Genomic DNA, 19,075 nt, shown 5'->3' on the forward strand with positions numbered 1-19,075 from the left:
GAAGTTCTTTTATCTCTGATACAGTGTATCTACGTCTTCTATAATTTTGCCCTAAAGGACGAAAACCAACGTGCTATCTGGGAATTTCCTTCTGTTGTTGCCCATGTTAGAAAATAGGAAATTCGATTCTTTTATCACATTGACTGGTATAGTACAATGTACATCTATGTCTTCTGTACTTTTGCCCAAAAGGACGAAAACCAACGTGCTATCTGGGAATTTCCTTTCGTTGTAGCTCACGTTAGAAAATAGGAAATTCAAGTCTTTGATCACTAGTACAGTACATCTACGTCTTCTGTACTTTTGCCCCGAAGGATGAAAACCAACAAGCTATCTGAGAATTTCCTTTTGTTGTTTCCCATGTTAGAAAATAGGAAATTTGATTCTCTTATCACCGGTACAGTCTGTGATAAGAGCCAAACGTATGAACAAAGCGTGGAATAGATCAATGTCGTGTTTGAAGCTCAATGCATGACACTACCGACGGAAGCCTTTGCATATCTCTTCAGGCTAATTTGATGAACGTCATTAATTTTGTCTCTCTGACATTGTCTTTGTATCCTTTGTGCTAACATCTAAAAGACAATGACAAAACTGAATGTATATTCCAAATTGGTGAACGTCATTTGTCTATTTGACATTGCCTTTGTCTCCACTGTGCTTAGAAAAGCAACTAAAAGACAGATGACAAAATGAATGTATATTCCAAATTGATCATACCAGCAATGGTTTCCAGTTCTAAGGGACATTTGTTACTAGTAAGCCTTTCTCTGATTTCCTTTCATGTCTGAGGCCCGCTTAGTACATTTGTCTGTCTGACATTGCCTTTGTCTCTATTGTGCTAATATCTGAAAGACAAATAATATTTACAATGTATGCATTCCAAATTGATACCAGCAATGGTTTTCAGTTCAGTCTATGGAATCAACTTTAAGCCTTTGTCTAATTTCCCTTCATCATATTTGAGGCCCACTTTATTTCATGGGTATTAACATATGAACATCTGATTATTGTATGTTGGGGATGGACCAGGAATGATGAAGGAAAGGGAGGTTCTGACTGAGAAAATACTTAGAGAATAAAAGAATAACCTTTGTTGGAAATAGATAGCTGATGTGATTTTTTTCCTGGTGTGCAAAAAGTATTTATATGCAATACAAAATTACAACAGCATCATCTCTCCATCCCCCAAACCATTTCTGGTCTGTCCCCTCCAGCAAAGTGATTTCTGGTAATTTGAGCGATGAAGCCCGTAGGGAGATGTCAACAAATGGTCGCTTTGTTCCATGTAACATCTAATATTGATCTACAGTTGGATAGTACTTTATTCCACATAGACCTGTGCTACTCTGTTTTTAACAAGTCTCCAGGGACATGGTTAAAAGCTGTGCCTTTCCAAGTTGATTAGTTGTGTCATCTTTCACATTCTGATGTTTAAAACATACCATTTTTGTGGTGTAGGTCACACCATGGATGTCCCTGTTTGAATTGTAAATGATGATTATAAGATTAGGTACATGTTCGTAACACAATATCATGTCCTAGTTATGTCACTTATGATACAACTTGATATTCTTGTTGGGTTCACCTCTACATTATCCATTAGCCTGGGTACCATCTGAATTTTCACTCCGCAAGGCTTGAAAAAATCGTTTAGAGAAATCGTTGCAGAGCGAAAATCTGGATGGTACCCAGGCTAATGTCCAATGTGTTGAGAGGTAAAACAGAAAATTAATGCATCTATTCTTCTATGGTGCACAAGTACTTGAGTTAAAAGCCTAGCAGACATAAAGTGTTCGTTGATGCATACTAATCAGTGCCAGCCCTTAATATTGAGATAATATACTGGGGCCAGACATCATATGTCTATAGTAATAAGGTTATAGGTCATAAAACAATTATGTAATTATTCAATCCACTTATTCATGAATAATTCTATTAGGAGAAAAATTGATGCCAATCTGTCTATTTCGTAAGCCCTGTCACTATTTATTTTTTCTTTATTTCAGGCTCCAAAGGCCCATATTCTTACATAAAATTAGAAACAGAGCTAGAGGCATATATACAGAGATTAATGAGTGAAAGAACAGTGAGGTAAGGTATAGTGATTAAAAAAAAACAACAATAAATTCATTACTATGATCAGAAAATCCGAAAGACCAGGGAATATCCTCAAGTACTGGTGACTACTCACGGGTAGTACAGTGTATGTGCATCAGTGGTCAAAGTACTTTAAATTTATACTGTTGCTTCAAAACAGGAGCTTAAGTATATTGTCTGTCCTTGGGGCCAGAGAGTTCTAGTTTGCTATATTGAAAACTATTGAATTAATCTGGAGCCTATTTTTCCTTCTGCAAAATTGCAGATTGTATAAATTTTTCTTCTTCTGAAAATCTATCTGCAGATTGCAGACTGGTATTTCGAACACTGTGCATGTACGAGTCAGCTCCAATTCATACTGTCATGATAGTTTATATTACACAGCAGTGCCAGTAAGCATTAGCCTGACAGTGATGTTACAATATATTAACAAGGTCTCTAGTGACATTGTACATGCCCTGGGGCAACTCGAATGACAAAATGTACCACTGAATCATCTGATCCATTGTGCCAAGCAATATTTGCCAGGAACTGTTGTACCTGATCTATCACATGCAACTCAAATTGGAACTCCATTCCCCTATGGTTTCCTTAAATCCTTCTGGTGAGTGTGTGGCCATTACTGACAGACTATCTGGCTCCTTTTGCTGTGCCTGTCACGTTCCAGTTATTATCTTACATGGGAAAATAAGTTTAGGATTTGGCTTTTAGATCAGGTCTGCGCGGACGCCATTCGTAATCGGTTGAGCGCAGGAAGCCTTCTGGAAATTTCTTCTGTCGCTTCAAATGCCACAGTCAGGTTATTTCCTTGGAGAGTAGGCCACAACTGTCTCTGTCGAGGTACAGAAATAGACATTGAGATTTCATATTCAGGGAGGAGTTGAGGTTGAAGCAAGACCTGTTGATTGCATGAAAATTTCACATTAAGTCAAGTCACAAACTAACGTTGCGTGGCATTAATTCAATTTGCAGGAGACACTGTGCGATGTGTGCCATGCATTGCAAACCCTGTCACAAATTACACCTTTGCCAGTATTAAGAGTTTCCACCATACTGACTTATATTGCAGTATCCGTTTTGGAATATAGATGTATACAAGTTGTTGTAAAAATACCCTGCATCAAAGAATTCTGTGAAATATATCTCGCCCTTTGATAGGACGTCAAACTATATATTAGCTAGACAGGTTATACCATGGCTTATGGATATGCACACTGTAATACTCACAGTTACTTTTTGTCCTAGATTCGTGTTATTGCCACTTCTCCCTTGACACATAGGCTATGTTTTCTGTGTTATTGTGCCTTTACTTTCACTCAAACATCACACTATATATTAGATAGACAGGTTATGCCTTGGCTTACGGATACACGTATGCACACTGCATTACTCTGTTACTTTTTGTTCTACCGGTAGATTCATGTTATTGGCACTTCTCCCTTGACACATAGGCTATGTTTTCTATGTTATTGCGCCTTTATTGGCACTCAAAATGTAGGACTTCTGAGTGTTATGGAAATTGCCATGGCTGCGTGGGCAAGGGATAAAATTCTGTTCAGCAATTCGGTCACGCCAACTTTAGTACCGACACTTAAAACGGATGAAAATGGAGCACGAATGATGGCTGGAAATGCAAGAAATAACACTTGCCAGCTGGGGACTCACTCTGTATCTCGGTTCCAGTGGTAAGGCCTAGGAAAAAAAATGTTGAGTTTCCTGTTCCAGTCCTGAAAGAATTAGGGACTTGATAGGTTGGTTATTACATGTATCTTTTTTTTTTTTTTTGAAGACTTTAGTGACATTTTTATAGGGGTCCAACTTATACAATAAAGTAAAACTTGCATAAAGACACTTTTATTTTCAATGTCAATGTTAGAAAACCAATTGTTTTATCACTCAGGTGTCAGATCATGGAGGTAAAAAAGGTTGATCAGCTCAAAAATTTATGTCCCTTGCAGGGGTCCACCCCCAAAAAAAGTCTAGAGTCGGCAGGTTTTTCTAGGGTCAGTTGGGAAACAGGAAACACAGCATTATTTTTTCTAGGCCTAAGCTGTGTGAAGCTTTATCCAGTAATTTATTGCGTGCAGTGTTTGTAAAACCAACTAATCCCAGCCTAGCCCCTGACCTTAGCCCTGACATCTCGAGTTTTACGGATACTCTGGGGGTATTCCAAAATACATTTTCTTTAATCCATGGGAGAGCACCAACCTTTCCAGTACTAAGGCCAACTAGAACTGGGCTTGGTTGCTGGAAGGGTCAAACCCAGGATCATACATCATAAATATGACATGGACATTGGAATTAGTTTGAAGATGAAACTGTCAGAAGATTGAGCACTGTTGAGCGTTTGTAGGGAATTAGGTGTCAATCTTTGATGGGCTTTTGAGTCAGAGTTACAGCTGGGAATTTTGTAATTATGGAATTCTTAAAAAATTCATCAAAATGAGACTAGATGGATGCTCAGTCCGTAGAGACTATCTATAGTCACAGATACGTTGGTGAAGGTTAGACATCCAGGTAATACGCGAAAAAGCAGTTACTCAAGCAACTGGATATGATTTTGGATTTTCTAGTCACAGTTCTTAAAGTGTAATGTCTGTGGTCAGTGGTGCAGCTATTGAATATGTAGGATAGCATATTCCATTATGGTGAAGACTGGCAAACATACTTTCCTATCAATACTAGCAGAAGCCCACCATTTAGTGCGACGGCAAAAACCTATTACTTCCAAAGTCAAAGGCTAAAACCCTTCGTATAGGAGCCTCTAGCTAGATAGGCTTGCATGATGGACAAAGATATCACGAACTGAAATAGCAGTTACTTCAGCAAAAACCTATCACTTCCAGGGCCACAGGCTAAAACCCTTCGTATAGGAGCCTTCAGCTAGATAGGCTTGCTGCATGTTAGACAAAGATACCACAAACCGAAATAGCATTTACTTCAGCAAAAACCTATCACTTCCAAAGTCAAAGGCTAAAACCCTTCGTATAGGAGCATTTAGCTAGATAGGCTTGCTGCATGTTAGACAAAGATACCACAAACCGAAATAGCAGTTACTTCAGCAAAAACCTATTACTTCCAGGGCCACAGGCTACTAGCCCTTCGTAGCAGAGTCTAGCTAGATAGGCCTGCATAATGGACAGATACCACGAACTGAAATAGCAGTTACTTCAGCAAAATCCTATCAGTTCTAAAGTCGCAGGTTAATTCATCGTAGGAGCCTTCAGCTAGATAGGCTTGCTGCATGTCAGACAAAGAAACCACGAACTGGAATAGCAGTTACTTCAGCAAAAACCTATCACTTCCAAAGTTACCCTTTGTAGGAGCCTATAGCTAGATAGGCCTGCATGTTAGACAAAGATACCACGTACTGTATAAGTTACTTCACAGACGCTTATAGGATCAATAACTGTCTCGCCATTGACCCTTGGACTGAAGTTTTCCAGAACACTTCACTTGCAGATAAAACTGTCTGAAATGGGTTTGACGATCATTGAAAGGGCAAGGTCGATTCCAGCCTTTCCCTTTAAGTGGTTACAGAAATCCAGGGAGGGCTCTTATAATGCTTTCATCCACTACATGTTGATGGGGGGTTTGTTGAATGATGTTACAACTTACATGTAGATGTATGACATTGTGCAGTCATCCGTTTGCTCTTCCACTAGCTTCAAACCTGATCTTATCCATTAACGTAGGCCACACCGATTTAATTTGTTGGTTCACGGATTCGCCCGCTTCATTTTTTTCTGTTTTGGAAAAAAAAAATTCACGTTCAGAATCAACTGTAAATGCTCATATTTTGGCCTTGTCTAAATTATTCCTAACTTTGTTACAGTTTGTCCATCTATCAATGAAGCAGTTTGATTAAAAGTTCAAAATTCATTGTTTATTTTACACCAGCCTGGTATTTTGAAGTTATGGCTTAAATCTAAACTTTTGGGACTATCATAGGATACCTAGGTCTGTTTTGTTTGTTTTTTCATCCCTGTTGCTTCATATTCAATTTTTTTCTAAAAAAATCAGAGAACCAACAAATCAAATTGGTGTGGCCTTAGTATTTTAATGTTTCTAGTTCAATTAAGCACAATTATGCACCAAGGAGAAGCAGACTTCATTGCAGTTAGATGAAGGTAGCTGAAAGCTTATAGGATACACGAGAGAATACAGCGTGCGGTTAGATCAATAAAGACTACTTATTTCCCTGCACCATCCTTCCCTAATGCGTAATGGTAGGAACTTAATGGCTGAACCGATGCACTTGGGCTGCACTTTAAACAGCTTGGAAGACCATTATACTCCACCAGTGGTGGGCTACAGATTTGGCACTGCCTCTGAGGTTGAGCAATTCATGAATCAAGGTGGTTTTGACTGCAAAAGATGACTGGATTTTATTTAGTGCAGGAGACACAATTCTTTCTCTTTTTGGCAAAATTAATGATTGATATGGAAAAATCGATTTATGAATTCCAAGAAAATGTTCAGTGCTAACGTATGCAATATTTCAACCTGTTACCTGTTGCCAAGTCTACTGACAAAGGCTTTGCACTAGTCTGGGAGCAACTTTAATACATGTACATGTATACTAGGCAAAGTCATTCCTTACACATGTACATCTACATGTAGTAAAAGGGACTGTACAAGTGGTAGTATTTATGGACAATGTGCAAGCATTTCATTTATTTTGCAATCCTCCCCTTTTACATGTCAACATTCTTGCAGAAAGTATTACCTTTGCTGTCTTACTAGTTTAGCGAAATTAATTTCACACAACCTGTGCACATGGTTTGATCCAAGAGCGCAATTTCAAAATTCTCAATAATTATGCACAGATGAACTTAAAGGCTGGTGTGTTACGCCAAAGGGCAGTTATACGGGCTATATAGATACAGAAGCTAGTGTGTTACGCCAAAGGGCGGTACTGGCTATACAGATACAGAAGCTGGTGTGTTACGCCGAAGGACGGTTATACCAGCTATACCGATACAGAAGCTGGTGTGTTACACCAAAGGGTGGTTATACCGGCTATACAGAAACAGAAGCTGGTGTGTTACACCAAAGGCCAGTTATACCGGCTATACGGACACAGAAGCTGGCGTGCGACAGAAGCTAGTGTGTTATGCCGAAGGGCGGTTATACCGGCTAATAGTATACAGGTACATGATATACAGAAGGCGTGGGTTGGACTGTATTTTCCCTCTAGCAGATTGATGATACTATACAACACCTTTTACCACGCAGGTCACACCCTGTAGACCTTCCTGAATAATGATACAACACATCAGTAGGGACCTTCGCAACCATTAGGCGAAGTGGAGGGGAGAGAAAAGGTCGGAACGGTTCAGTTAATGCCACAGGTGGGGACCGAATCCCTTAACCTGCCGCGGACGCGTTCTGACGCACGGAAAGTATTTGATCGATGTGAATTGCTGCGGGGGGAAAGTAGCCGCTTCCTTTTTTGCTCATGAAAGGAAATTGCAGCTCTGCTGGGAGATGTGTTCCATCTGGAATTCTAGTAATAGGCTGGCTGTCAAGTTTGCTTGTGCTTGCTATATATAATGATACACATCTAGTAAGTTTTTGCTCTGGCTGTTCCTGGCAAACACATGTTAATACAGTACTAGCTGTCAACTTGGCATGTCCTTTCTATATACATGTATATAATGATACACATCAGATGATCTAGTAATTTTTTGCCCTACACTGCACTGGATGTTCCTGCTTAAAAAAATTGCATGCAAATTAGACCTTGCACTCTTGTATTGCTTGATCTTTGTATCAATGTTAATACAGTACTAGCTGTCAACCTGGCTTGTCCTCTCTATCTATAAAGGTACACATCTAGTAAATTTTTTACCCTACACTGCTATGGCTGTTCCTGTCTAACACATTGCATGTAAATCAGATTTTGCACTCTTGTATTGCTAGATCTTTGTATCAATGTTAATACAGTACTAGCCGTCAACCTGGCTTGATCTTTCTATCTATAAAGGAACACATCTAGTAAATTTTTGCCCTACACTGCACTGGCTGTTCCTGTTTAACACATTGCATGCAAATCAGAACTTGTGTTTTGTATTGCTAGATCTTTGTATCAATGTTAATACAGTACTACATGTAGCTGTCAACCTGGCTTGTCCTTTCCATACATAATGATACACACACATCTAGTAAATTTTTGCCCTACACTGCACTAGCTGTTCCTGTTTAACATATTGCATCCAAATCAGATCTTGCATTCTTGTATTGCTTGATCTTTGTATCGATGTTAATACAGTACTAGCTGTCAACCTGGCTTGTCCTTTCTATCTATAAAGGTACACAGTCATGTAGTAAATTTTTGCCCTACACTGCACTGGCTGTTCCTGTCTAACACATTGCATGTAAATCAGACCTTGTGTTTTTGTATTACTAGATCTTTGTATCATTGTTAATACAGTACTGTATACGAATGACAACCGCGTGCAATGTACATGCAGTTCATTTTCATTACTGCTTAAGGAATGCTACTAGTACGCTTTGAAAGCACAGCTCATTTGCTGTACTTTGATAAAAAGAAACATATTAAGTTGTCAGGCTACAAATTTATAAACATGACGTCAATCTTGTAACCATTTTATCACCAGAAGTAAAATGACTGACAGGAGCTAACGGTATTACCCCATCTATAATTCATGGACAGCTTACTGTACAAGGCAGTTATAAATTTACTGGCTTCAAGGTAATAACCCAACCCACACGCAACATAATTTCATCAAACTCCCAAGACAGGAATGACGTTTTGCCATTTGGTGACAAAAAATTACTGCTGAATAAATCTAAGTGCCTCTCTAGTTTTCATTGAGAGATTGGAGAAAAATATTTGGAGATTAATAGAAGCATTGGAGGGTGTTATAGTATATCATGAATGAGAGACCAGGTAAAAGGGTTGGCTTGGAAAAGGAAGTAAAACATTGTAATTTGTTTCTCAATTTTACATTCAATTTCATAATATAGTGTTTTTTGGACTGTCCATAATGTATAAAAGACCCAACTTGTAACTGTAAATGGCATAGAATTGGCAGGGCAATGCTTTAACAAATGGACATTATTGGTAATCTATTTGACTGTAGGCTGGTATCTACCCTGTACATACCAGCCTACAGTCAAATATCAAATAAGATCTAGACTTGTTTTTGGGTGTCAGCCAACATTTTGATTGGGTAAGTCTCAATGGAATTTGAAAGAGCATATTATGCATACTTTGGCCTGAATAGAATACAAAATTGTAAAATTATTGGTGCTGGAATTTCTTATTGAAAATATACTAATTTCTTGTCAACAAAAACTTCACTTGACTAGAGCCAGTGTGTAAAATGATGAATATCTCTGTTAACCAGACACAATGAATGTACATGTATTAGAGTGGTGACTAAGAATATATGAAGTACATGTACGTGTACAATGTATTTTGGAAAAAGTCTATTCTTAGAGAAGGTTATGTGAAGAAGTTGAATGTGTTATGTTCAGGCATTATAAACTAAATTTAAGAATATGTATAGAACACTACATATCCAAGAGTATTGGCAGATGCAAGCCATTTATTTTAGATGTTCAATGTTGACAGTTACATGTGAATGTTATGTGCCTTTATCATCCAAGAAAGTGACTACATGTATGTAGCATACAAAGTACATGAAATTGTGCAGTTACATCATAACAACATGTATATTTAAAATGTTTGGATGCATACATGCATTGTTATCATATTGGAATAAATGTACTGCATTTTATATCGTCATTGTTCATCATTTAGGAAGATATTGTTGGCACTTTGCTTCTACTTGGAGCAAGACAGCCTTTTAGTGAAAATCTGCTCTGTCCTTATATAAATTTTCAAGGTCCCATATTAAATGTGGAACAAATACAAATGGAAGAGTTTTGAGACTGACTCTATGGTCAAAGTTCAAGTGGTAAGAATTCTGTGGTCTTCACAATAAGTGATACTCACTGCTTTTGAAATCCTTGTTTTTTTTTTTATAAATATTTTCCGTTGCAAACATACCAATACATACTGTTACCATTCAGATCTTCTTTGAGAAAACTTAGTCTACCATGCTTGGAATTCCCCCTTTCTTTGAGGAATATCTGGAAACGAAGCTCCATTCAAGTTTGAGTGATACAAAATGTACAAAATGAAGTAGGAAAAACAAACTTCAAGTTATCAAGTCATATATATATTGTTTTCTTTGTCACACAGAATACTGGATATTTATTTATATTGGAGCACTCAAAGGACTTCTTTCAATACTTTTCTTACTTCTTCAATATATATGTACACAATCAGGAAGAATATGGAAACGTGTAACAAAGAAACAAACGAACGAACACATTCCTCATGTGCTTATAACTTGAACCTTTAAGCTTTCTTTTTAAGAAGCTCCCACCTCTATACAGACAGTCTTGTAGTCTTCTTATGATCTTCCCTCAGCTGCCTGCATTGGACAATAAGAAAATCAGTCAGACTCAGAAATATTAAATTTATATTGATTATATTTACGTTGGGTACTAAGTTGGAACAAGAAAGAAAGATATAGAAAGTGAGAAATGTGTACAAAAGTGTACAAAATAAGATAGTGAAATGTGCAAGATTTAGAAATCATATGCACATAATATCACATGTATCAGGAAAAACGAGAATGAGTGAGAGAAGTCAAGGAAACAAATAAGAAAAGAAAAATGCAACAGAAAATTTTGCATCTTTGCAAACTAACCGTGTCTTGTTTAATTGCTGCCATGAAGTTATCAGTACTTGTGGATCTGGAGCCTAACGGGACTGTATATGTCCTCTACACAAGAGTAGGAAAAAGTAATGAGTGGAAAGAAAGTAGAAGAGAAAGGAAAACAAATCATTCAAGGAGACCCCAATGGCAGGATAGTCAGCTATGGTTACTTTGGAGATCAAATCTAGAGGGACAGTTTGACTTCGAGAAGAAATCCATATCGAGTAGGAAATGCAGAATGCTCACAGTTAACAGGCTTATTACTGAAAAAAGGATATAAGGATCATGTGCAAGTTCTTAACCTTAAGACTTACTCCAAGGTTGATACCCATGAACAAAGTGTTACAAAAAACAAAAATTTAAGGTAGAAGTGTCGCAGACCCATTTTCAACTTCATGCACTGCAAAATTAGTTTGAAAAGTGCCCAAGAAGGCCTAAATCATACCTTAGAGCCAAAATTAACCAGTACCACATTCATAAATACATGGCAATATTTCTTTTGGTAGTATCAGGTCGGGAATAGTTCTAAAAGTCGCCCACCTCCTGAGCGCCCCAGGAGATGTAGTCAGGTCTAGTTGCAGCGTGGTACTCATCCACTAGCTGCTGGACAACCTCACGGGAGTTGTCCAGCTCATCCAGGTTGTCCTGGAACATACGGCAATGAAGGTTAGACATCCAGGTAATAAGATATGCCAAAAAACAGTTACTCAAGCAACAAACTTCAAGTCATCAAGTTCTTGCGTCAATGAAGGTTAGACATCCAGGTGATAAGATATGCCAAAAAACAGTTAGTCAAGCAACAGACTTCAAGTTATCAAGTCATTATATATTGTCTTCTTTGTCACGCAGAATACTGGATATTAATTTATATCGGAGCACTCAAAGGACTTTTAATATAGAGACAAGTAACAAATAAACAAACAAACACATTCCTTGTGTGCTTGTAACTTGAAAATTCTAGCTTTAAGAAGCTCCCACCTTGAACATGTTCTCTTTGCGGAACTGCTCCAGGAAGGCCTCACGTTTCCGCAACTTGTCGTACTGCTTCAGACATCTCTCAAACAACTAAGAAAGGCACACATTACAGACATATATTGATCAGTTTGATTCAATTTATGGAAATTGTAACAGTACAATACACGTGAGACAGAGGCAGCTGTCACTGGATTTGTGTCCCACACATAGAAACAAATACAGGATAGACGATACTCCTTTTCACTTGAATAAAGTGAGTAAAGTCGTGTAAAGTGCCTTTCCCAAGGGAACAAGATGGGTGGCATGTCAGGACTCGAACCCGGGACCTCTTGGTTCCAAGTCGAGCACTCTGCTGCTACGCCACAAGACCCCACAATGATTTATCTGTTAATTTGTTACACTGAAATCACAACAAGAAGCCATAGGCGACAATTCTCCGTGAAGTAGAGCTGTGTACCTAAACAAATTTTAGGTACAGGTACAGGTACAGGTACACAGGTTTAGGTACAGGTCCGGACCTGAACCTGTACCTGAACAATTCGACCAATTTATATGCTCTTCTGAACTCCTTCAATAACAAAAAAACATTAATAAACTTGATAGTTAAGGTTTATTCTTTGTTTATGGCGAATGCTCAGATGACATATAGGCAAAACTAAAGATGTTTTTGTTTTCATGAACACACTGTCCTTACACAGGGACCGATTTGAGGTCACAAATAGGCATAAAATTGGTGTGAAATTGTTTAGGTACGGTACCGGTACTGAGGGATTAGGTATTTTGGACCTGTACCTAATCAATTTTTCCGGTACAGTATCGGTACTGCGTACCGGTACACAGCTCTACCGTGAAGTATTATATATTGCAACAAAAAGAAGTAGCCATTGGCGACAATTCTCTGTGAAGTGTGATAAATCGAACAAAGAAAAATTGTTTAAACGCGCGTCGGCTCAGTCATCTTAAGACGCAACAACCAATCAGAGATGCGAGATGCCTACACGTGACGCAGGAAGGGCGCGCGATGCCCGAAATATTTTTGCGTCAATATTCAGCGCCGTGATTCAAGAGATTAATACCCGGAAACAATTTTTTTCTTGTTTTGAACGCATTAACATACATTTACGCTAATCTAGTATGATTCAGGGTTACTTTTTTTTTAACCTGCCATGGCCAGATTATCTAAAGATGTGTGTATATATTGTGTGTACAATCTATAGAAAGAGAAATGTACATCAGGTCCGATCATCCGATTTTCACGTTTCGGTTTTTTGGACTCGGTTCATGAACGTATTTTGGTTTGGCTCCTGGAATGTGCGAAAAAAATGACTCCCGGGACTGTCTACAGGGAACACTCGCACATTCGCGGTGTATCAGGACAGCGCGACTGGTCGTCATTAGCGCAGTAACAGTTGCATAAACGGACGAAACCATTTCAAAGAAATGGGGATGTTTCGAAAATAAGCATTTACTCCAATATCAAAACAGCTACGGTAAAAATAAAAAGACGTGCATCATCCCGGACATAATGCAACACCACATGCTAAATTACACAGAAATGCGACGTACGGGGGAATGCGTTTTGGCTGCGAACATCTTCCAAAAAACTTGGCATCTCTTAACCATGGGCAAAAACATCTGGAACCACTTATAAAAACCACCCCGTATCTGCATGAACTTTTTTGAACCCCACTGCTATTCCAAACAACGCGTTTTTCTGGACCATTCCAATTCGCCTCGTAATTGTAGGGGTGCGTCTGCGATATTACATTGACCGCGAAAGCAGCAACGGCAAAAACACACATTCGTGCATCAACACGGGCATGCCCGCAGACGGCGTATAAAATTGCGTGCCGATTACACAAAGAGAACCCAGTGTTTTGACTGCGAACATGAAAAATCAGCCGATTACAACACTCCGTCCGGAGGTCCTGACCTCCTTCACGGAGTAATAAAGTAACAACTTACTGAGGAGATGCTGGTATGGTTGGCCAGCATGAGCCCACTGACTCTGTGGGCTGACTGGACATATGGAGACTTTCTGGACAGTGCCACCTGGTGAAAACAAACGGAACTGCATTAATGTGTACCATGCATCAGATTCAGATTTCTTCAGGCTCAGCCACACTTAGGATACCATCCAGAGAGTAGCCGAGGACAGAGGGAACTGGAGAACCTTTGTTGCTGCCCTACATGCCGAGACTGGCATTAAGGGCAGTAAGTAAGTAAGTAAGTAAGATTTCTTTTTCTTCCACTTTATTATAGTATCTTAGTGTTTTGGTCATCAAGTATACAGTTGTATTTGACATCCAAAGTGTAGTTTGAAGGTTGACAAGATTCCTTCCTTGTGTTGGAACAAAGTTTGAACTCTATAACTAAGGATTTCTCCTTGTCCCACCTGTATGCTTGCTGGTCCCCAGGGGATGAACTGCGCGAGCTTCCTCTCACGGATACGCTGCAGGCTCTTGTGCACCTGTAACAGACCAGATCTGTGAGTCTGTGATTTGATTCGAATTATTGAAATTGCAACAGTGCAATACATGTGGGACACAGGCAGCTGTTGCTGGTGTTGTGTCCCACACATAGAAACGCATACAGGACAGACAATACTAATTTTCAGTTGAGTTAAGTGCGGAAAGTTGTGTAAAGTGCCTTTCCCAAGGGCACAAGATCGGTGGCATCAGGCAGGATTCAAACCCGGGACCTCTTGAGTCTGAGTCGAACACTATCGCTACGCCACATGACCCCACTCTAAAAGGTTAAAAGTTGCACACCTGTGTGGGGTCCACCTCCCCCTGGATGATGTTGAGGATGGAGATGAAGCAGTGGTTGATGTGGCGGATGCGGTCTGTCGACACCATCATGTTCTTGGGCTGCAGCAGGCGTCGCATCACGTCAAGAACCGTCGTCTTTCTCACACTCGCAGCCTGGAAGGAAAGGAGGTTGCTGAGGCCTAGCAAAAAACTGTTGTGTTTCCTGTTTCCCTTTCGACCCCAGAAAAAAACTTCAGACCCTAGCCTTTTTTTGGGTGGACCCCTGCGAGGGACATAATTTTTTCAAGCTCATCGGCCTTTTCTAGCTCCATGATCTGATACCTAAGTGATGAAATGTTATAGTACAATCGGTTTTCTAACATTGACATTGAAATACAAGTGTCATGCAAGTTTTACTTTGTTGAACTAAGGAGTATAAGTTGGATCACTAGAGATTGCCAAAGTCTAAAAAAAGAGAAAAAATGATCCCTATCTACAGACTGTAATTTTTTCAGGACTGAAACAGGAAACACAAACATTTTTTCCCTAGGCCTTACCTTCTGGTCGGTGGTGAGTGGTGTCCAATAACTGTAGGATAGTTGTTTTACAGCCATACGTTTCACCATGTACGACTGACGAGCAATAAAGTTCATTCATCCATTCATTCATATAAAGAATTTTTTGGTGCATGGTATGCCTTGCTTACCTTCTGGTCCGTAGTGAGTGGTGTGTATCCTGTCATGAGGAAGTGCAGACGTGGGGTGGGGATGAGAGAGGCGATCAGGCCGATCAGGTCGTTGTTCATGTAGCCGGGGTATCTCAGAGTGGTGGTGCTGGTGGACATGATGGTAGACACCTGTGAATGGACAAAAAGCGCATTCATTTCAGCTGTCCTCACAAAAAAAAATCTCCTCCTCAAAGGCTCTGGCCTGGGTACCATCCTCAGTAGTCCATGGTATCTAGCGACAATAGGGAGACGGCAGTAACTACGAGGGTAGCACGTAGGCTGCCGACACTCCACGGAACTCTAGAACTCAGTACAGTGCCGACTCATAAATGCTGCAAAAGGCCAGCATGTGCCGGCTTGTTGTAAAAGTCGCTATGTACTACCACAAATTCACAATAGTACCAACTTTGTATTCCTGTGGTTTAGCAGCATTTTTTTGGCTGGAATTTTTTATTTGCCAGTACGCACTAGTTTGGAGGTCTTCAGAGGATGTCATCCATAAAATCAAGTCGGTGTGGCCTTACAGTCTAATAATAATAACATAGTGAAATGAAATTTCCTTACCAAAGAGTTGATCTGAGAGAAGGAAGGGTTCTGGATGTGAAGTCTGTCCACTGCAATCCTGTTCAGGGCTGTGTTGTCCAACACCACCTGTAGGCAAGAGAAGGAGAGCTATTGAATTCTCCAAATAGAGTCATACTGTTGGTGTACATCAAATACGTACACTTTGGCAATTGTGAGTTCTGGAATTAAAACTACATGCACTATTCAAAAAGTTCTATCATATGCCAAAAAAATTTTGTTCATATAGGTGCAACATAATTTAGTCTCAATCAAATATTGTTTGCTTGAACTCTTCCTCAGTAGACTGACCCAGTGAGGCGTGTCACATGGTTTCTTTAAAGTGTGATGTCAACACTGGGTCATACGTATCTAGTAGACAATGTCGGCCCTGGTCACGGTTGACGTCACACTTCAAACACTTCAAAGAAGCCACGTGACAAGCATCACTGGGTCAGTCTACTGAAAAAGACCAGAGTGCCTGGTTGAAAGCTCTATACCTAGGTGAGAGAACTTCTTTGTGTTGGATCTAAAGTTTTAACTTTAAACATGTAACTACCAACACAGATGAACTTTCATGCTAGTAAAGAGAATGTTGTTCCTCACCACACAGTCAGCGTTTTGTGTGAGTCTCTTGAGTGTGAGGAGTGAGTTGTACGGCTGAACCACCACGTCACTGATCTCATCCTGGTTGGGGAACACCGAGTAGGTCTGGATCAGCTTCTTAGGAAATCTGAAAATAAAAATGGCAGTCTGAGAAGTTTTCCTAATCAAGTGAACAGGACTGTTGCACCCTCATACTTTAAATTTAGTTTAATGTTGATTTTTATTTGCTGCCTTAACTGTTACCAACTATCAAGGAGATTTTATAGAACCTCCTTTTACCTCTTTAAGGTATGAAAGGAGTAACTTCAATGGCTTCTGAACAGTTTTTAGTACGTTTAGTACTTATTATGTTCCGAACGGAAGAAGAAGAAACTGAGCAAAAACAATATGTTTTCATTCAGTAAACATAATTACTTACCTGTCATTGAGCTTCTCTACCATGTAAGACCCCATACCAGAGCCTGTACCTCCCGCAATGGAGTGGCAGATCACAAAGCCCTGGACAACAACAAGGAATCATTTGTAAACCTAGCCTTATTTCTGCAGGAACTTAAAACTGTAATTTCTAACACAAGGGTCAGACGAATTTTTGATTGTACCCGAAAATTTTGGGTTAGTCAAATGTGTTGGAAATCACAGTTCAAATTTCTTGCATAATGACGTCTACCAACACAGAAGATCCTTCAAGATAGCCTTATTTCTGTTCACATAATTTAAGGAAATGAAGTCCAAAATAGCAAAGACAGAGTATTGTTGTATCATGATCTCACCTCTAAACTATCACTCCCGTCAGCTTCTCTGTCGATGATGTCAAACACTTCTTCCTGCACTTTTTCACCCTGGAAAAAATGTTCAATTTCGGCATAAATGAAAGGTCTACATATTAGCAATGTTAGCAAAATCATACTATTTCAGAATGATCTGAACTCAGTTCTGCATGGCACTTGGAACATTACGTAACTCAATACCAGTTACCATCATGACAAACACCTCGTCCTGGACCCTATTTGTTTGGAGAAGAAGAAGAGGGAGAAGAGGAGAAAAAGAGCAAAAACAATATGTTTACTTTCTGCAAAGGTAAACATCCTCTTCTTCTTCTTCCCTTTTCGCGCTAACCTCACTAGTTTGAGGGCTCCAGCACGGTGAGGGTTTTGGATGGGGATGGTCGCAAATGTATAATGTAAATGTATATGTAAATGTATATATATGTTGTGGTATATATGTTGTGGTCTGCAGCTCCTCAATGGGCAGTGGCGCCACTCCCTGTCCGCCACCGAAAGCAGGGTGGGTGGTGGTGAGTACCCATACATAACTATAAGTAAAAATATTCTCTGTACCTGTGCGTACCCGCTGGCCCAGTTGTTGCCTGCGCCTCCCCCATGTGTGGACATGTAGATGTTCTCGGGATTGTAGAGGTTGGCGTAGGGGGAGTTCAGGATGGTGTTGATGACTCGAGGCTCCAGATCCAACAGGACGGACCGGGGGATGTAGTGTTCATCATCAGCCTGGGGAAATAGGACACAATAGGGAATAAATCAGACAACTAGAAAGGTACAACATTTGCAAATCAAATGCATAATGTTTAGCTTCGCATGTGGTCTGCTGTGTTAATTCTTACTCAAGCACACTCACACTCTCACTCACTGTCCGGTTTATCGTCTGTTGTTCCCCGTCTTCCGAGGGTTAGCACATTCATATATATGGTCAGACAGGAGTCTAAATCCCTCCTGCTATAAAATTGCAACATGATGTAACCCAACACCAGTTACCATGGTGACAGACGTCTGGTTCAGGTCAGATATTTTTTTTTGATAAGTTGCAATCACTCACGGTTCTAGTGGATATGTTCAGTTGAGCATGCCATTGCGATTGTATTGTTGTGTCCAAATCTTTGCTATACACAATATTACTATCACGTCAGACATATCATATATAATATACAAATGTTGTCATACCTGGTAGAAGAATACATCTTTTCTGTCTGTTCCTTCAGTTGCGTAATCTTCCAGAATTCCCTCTGGTTGACAAGAAAACATTTTATGTGAAACTTTGCAAGTGTTTGCTTGCAGTGGATGGCTTATTAAGTTATTATATTAAAACCAAACAGGATAAACCATGAATATTTATTTTTCATCTGAAGACAAACTTACCTGGACTAATTCCGTGTTCCATACACAGCTGCTTCCAGAACTCCATACCAACTACATGGGAAGAAAAAGAACACATGATAATTTTGCTAGTTATCTTAATTAATTCACCATATTTAGAAATCATAACAAACCACACTGCCCCTCCCCATCCCAACATAACATCATGTGTAAAACACATCGTCGAAATGTGGGTATTTTGCTCACATAGAGAACTTACTTTGGTTCCCACATTGTCCCAACTGTAACGTTATGATTTCCCGCGGCATTGTCACTGTTTACAGGCTTTCAGAAGACCAAAAAGTTGAACCAAAAGGACAGGAAAAATCCAAGTCCGTTCTAGAAAAATGGCGGCAAAATTTTTGACTGCAAAGCTGTCACGTGACCTGTGAGATCATCGGTCAGAAGTTTAAGTTTCATCGTTTTTTCCTCCATAACTTCTAATTTAAA

General features: G+C 39.6%; 1 protein-coding gene across 1 annotated transcript; it reads right to left on the reverse strand.

The window, feature by feature from the left end:
- Positions 1–9,645: 9,645 nt before the first annotated feature.
- LOC109478121 (tubulin gamma-1 chain) lies at positions 9,646–18,982 on the reverse strand. Its single transcript, XM_019779610.1, has 15 exons — positions 18,846–18,982; positions 18,629–18,679; positions 18,434–18,495; positions 17,816–17,983; positions 17,249–17,317; positions 16,897–16,976; positions 16,479–16,605; positions 15,876–15,962; positions 15,291–15,440; positions 14,606–14,758; positions 14,230–14,304; positions 13,800–13,886; positions 11,838–11,924; positions 11,400–11,504; positions 9,646–10,571 (listed from the first exon to the last, which is right to left on the reverse strand). The coding sequence occupies exons 1-15, from the start codon at positions 18,892–18,894 to the stop codon at positions 10,551–10,553; spliced, it is 1,371 nt and encodes a 456-aa protein (XP_019635169.1). The 5' UTR covers positions 18,895–18,982; the 3' UTR covers positions 9,646–10,550.
- Between the last annotated feature and the right edge of the window lie 93 nt (positions 18,983–19,075).

The sequence above is a fragment of the Branchiostoma belcheri genome, unplaced genomic scaffold, assembly GCF_001625305.1.
Source record: "Branchiostoma belcheri isolate BF01 breed outbred unplaced genomic scaffold, Haploidv18h27 scaffold42, whole genome shotgun sequence".
NCBI lineage: Eukaryota > Metazoa > Chordata > Leptocardii > Amphioxiformes > Branchiostomatidae > Branchiostoma > Branchiostoma belcheri.

What these genes read in the sequence shown, in the direction of transcription:
- LOC109478121 (XM_019779610.1), bottom strand. Translation starts at nt 18,894, where the DNA reads ATGCCGCGGGAAATCATAACGTTACAGTTGGGACAATGTGGGAACCAA. An exon ending in GGGGACCAGCAAGCATACAG is followed by an intron (nt 13,887 to 14,229) that starts GTGGGACAAGGA and finishes TGTTTTCACCAG; the next exon opens with GTGGCACTGTCCAGAAAGTC. An exon ending in GCAAAGAGAACATGTTCAAG is followed by an intron (nt 11,505 to 11,837) that starts GTGGGAGCTTCT and finishes CGTATGTTCCAG; the next exon opens with GACAACCTGGATGAGCTGGA.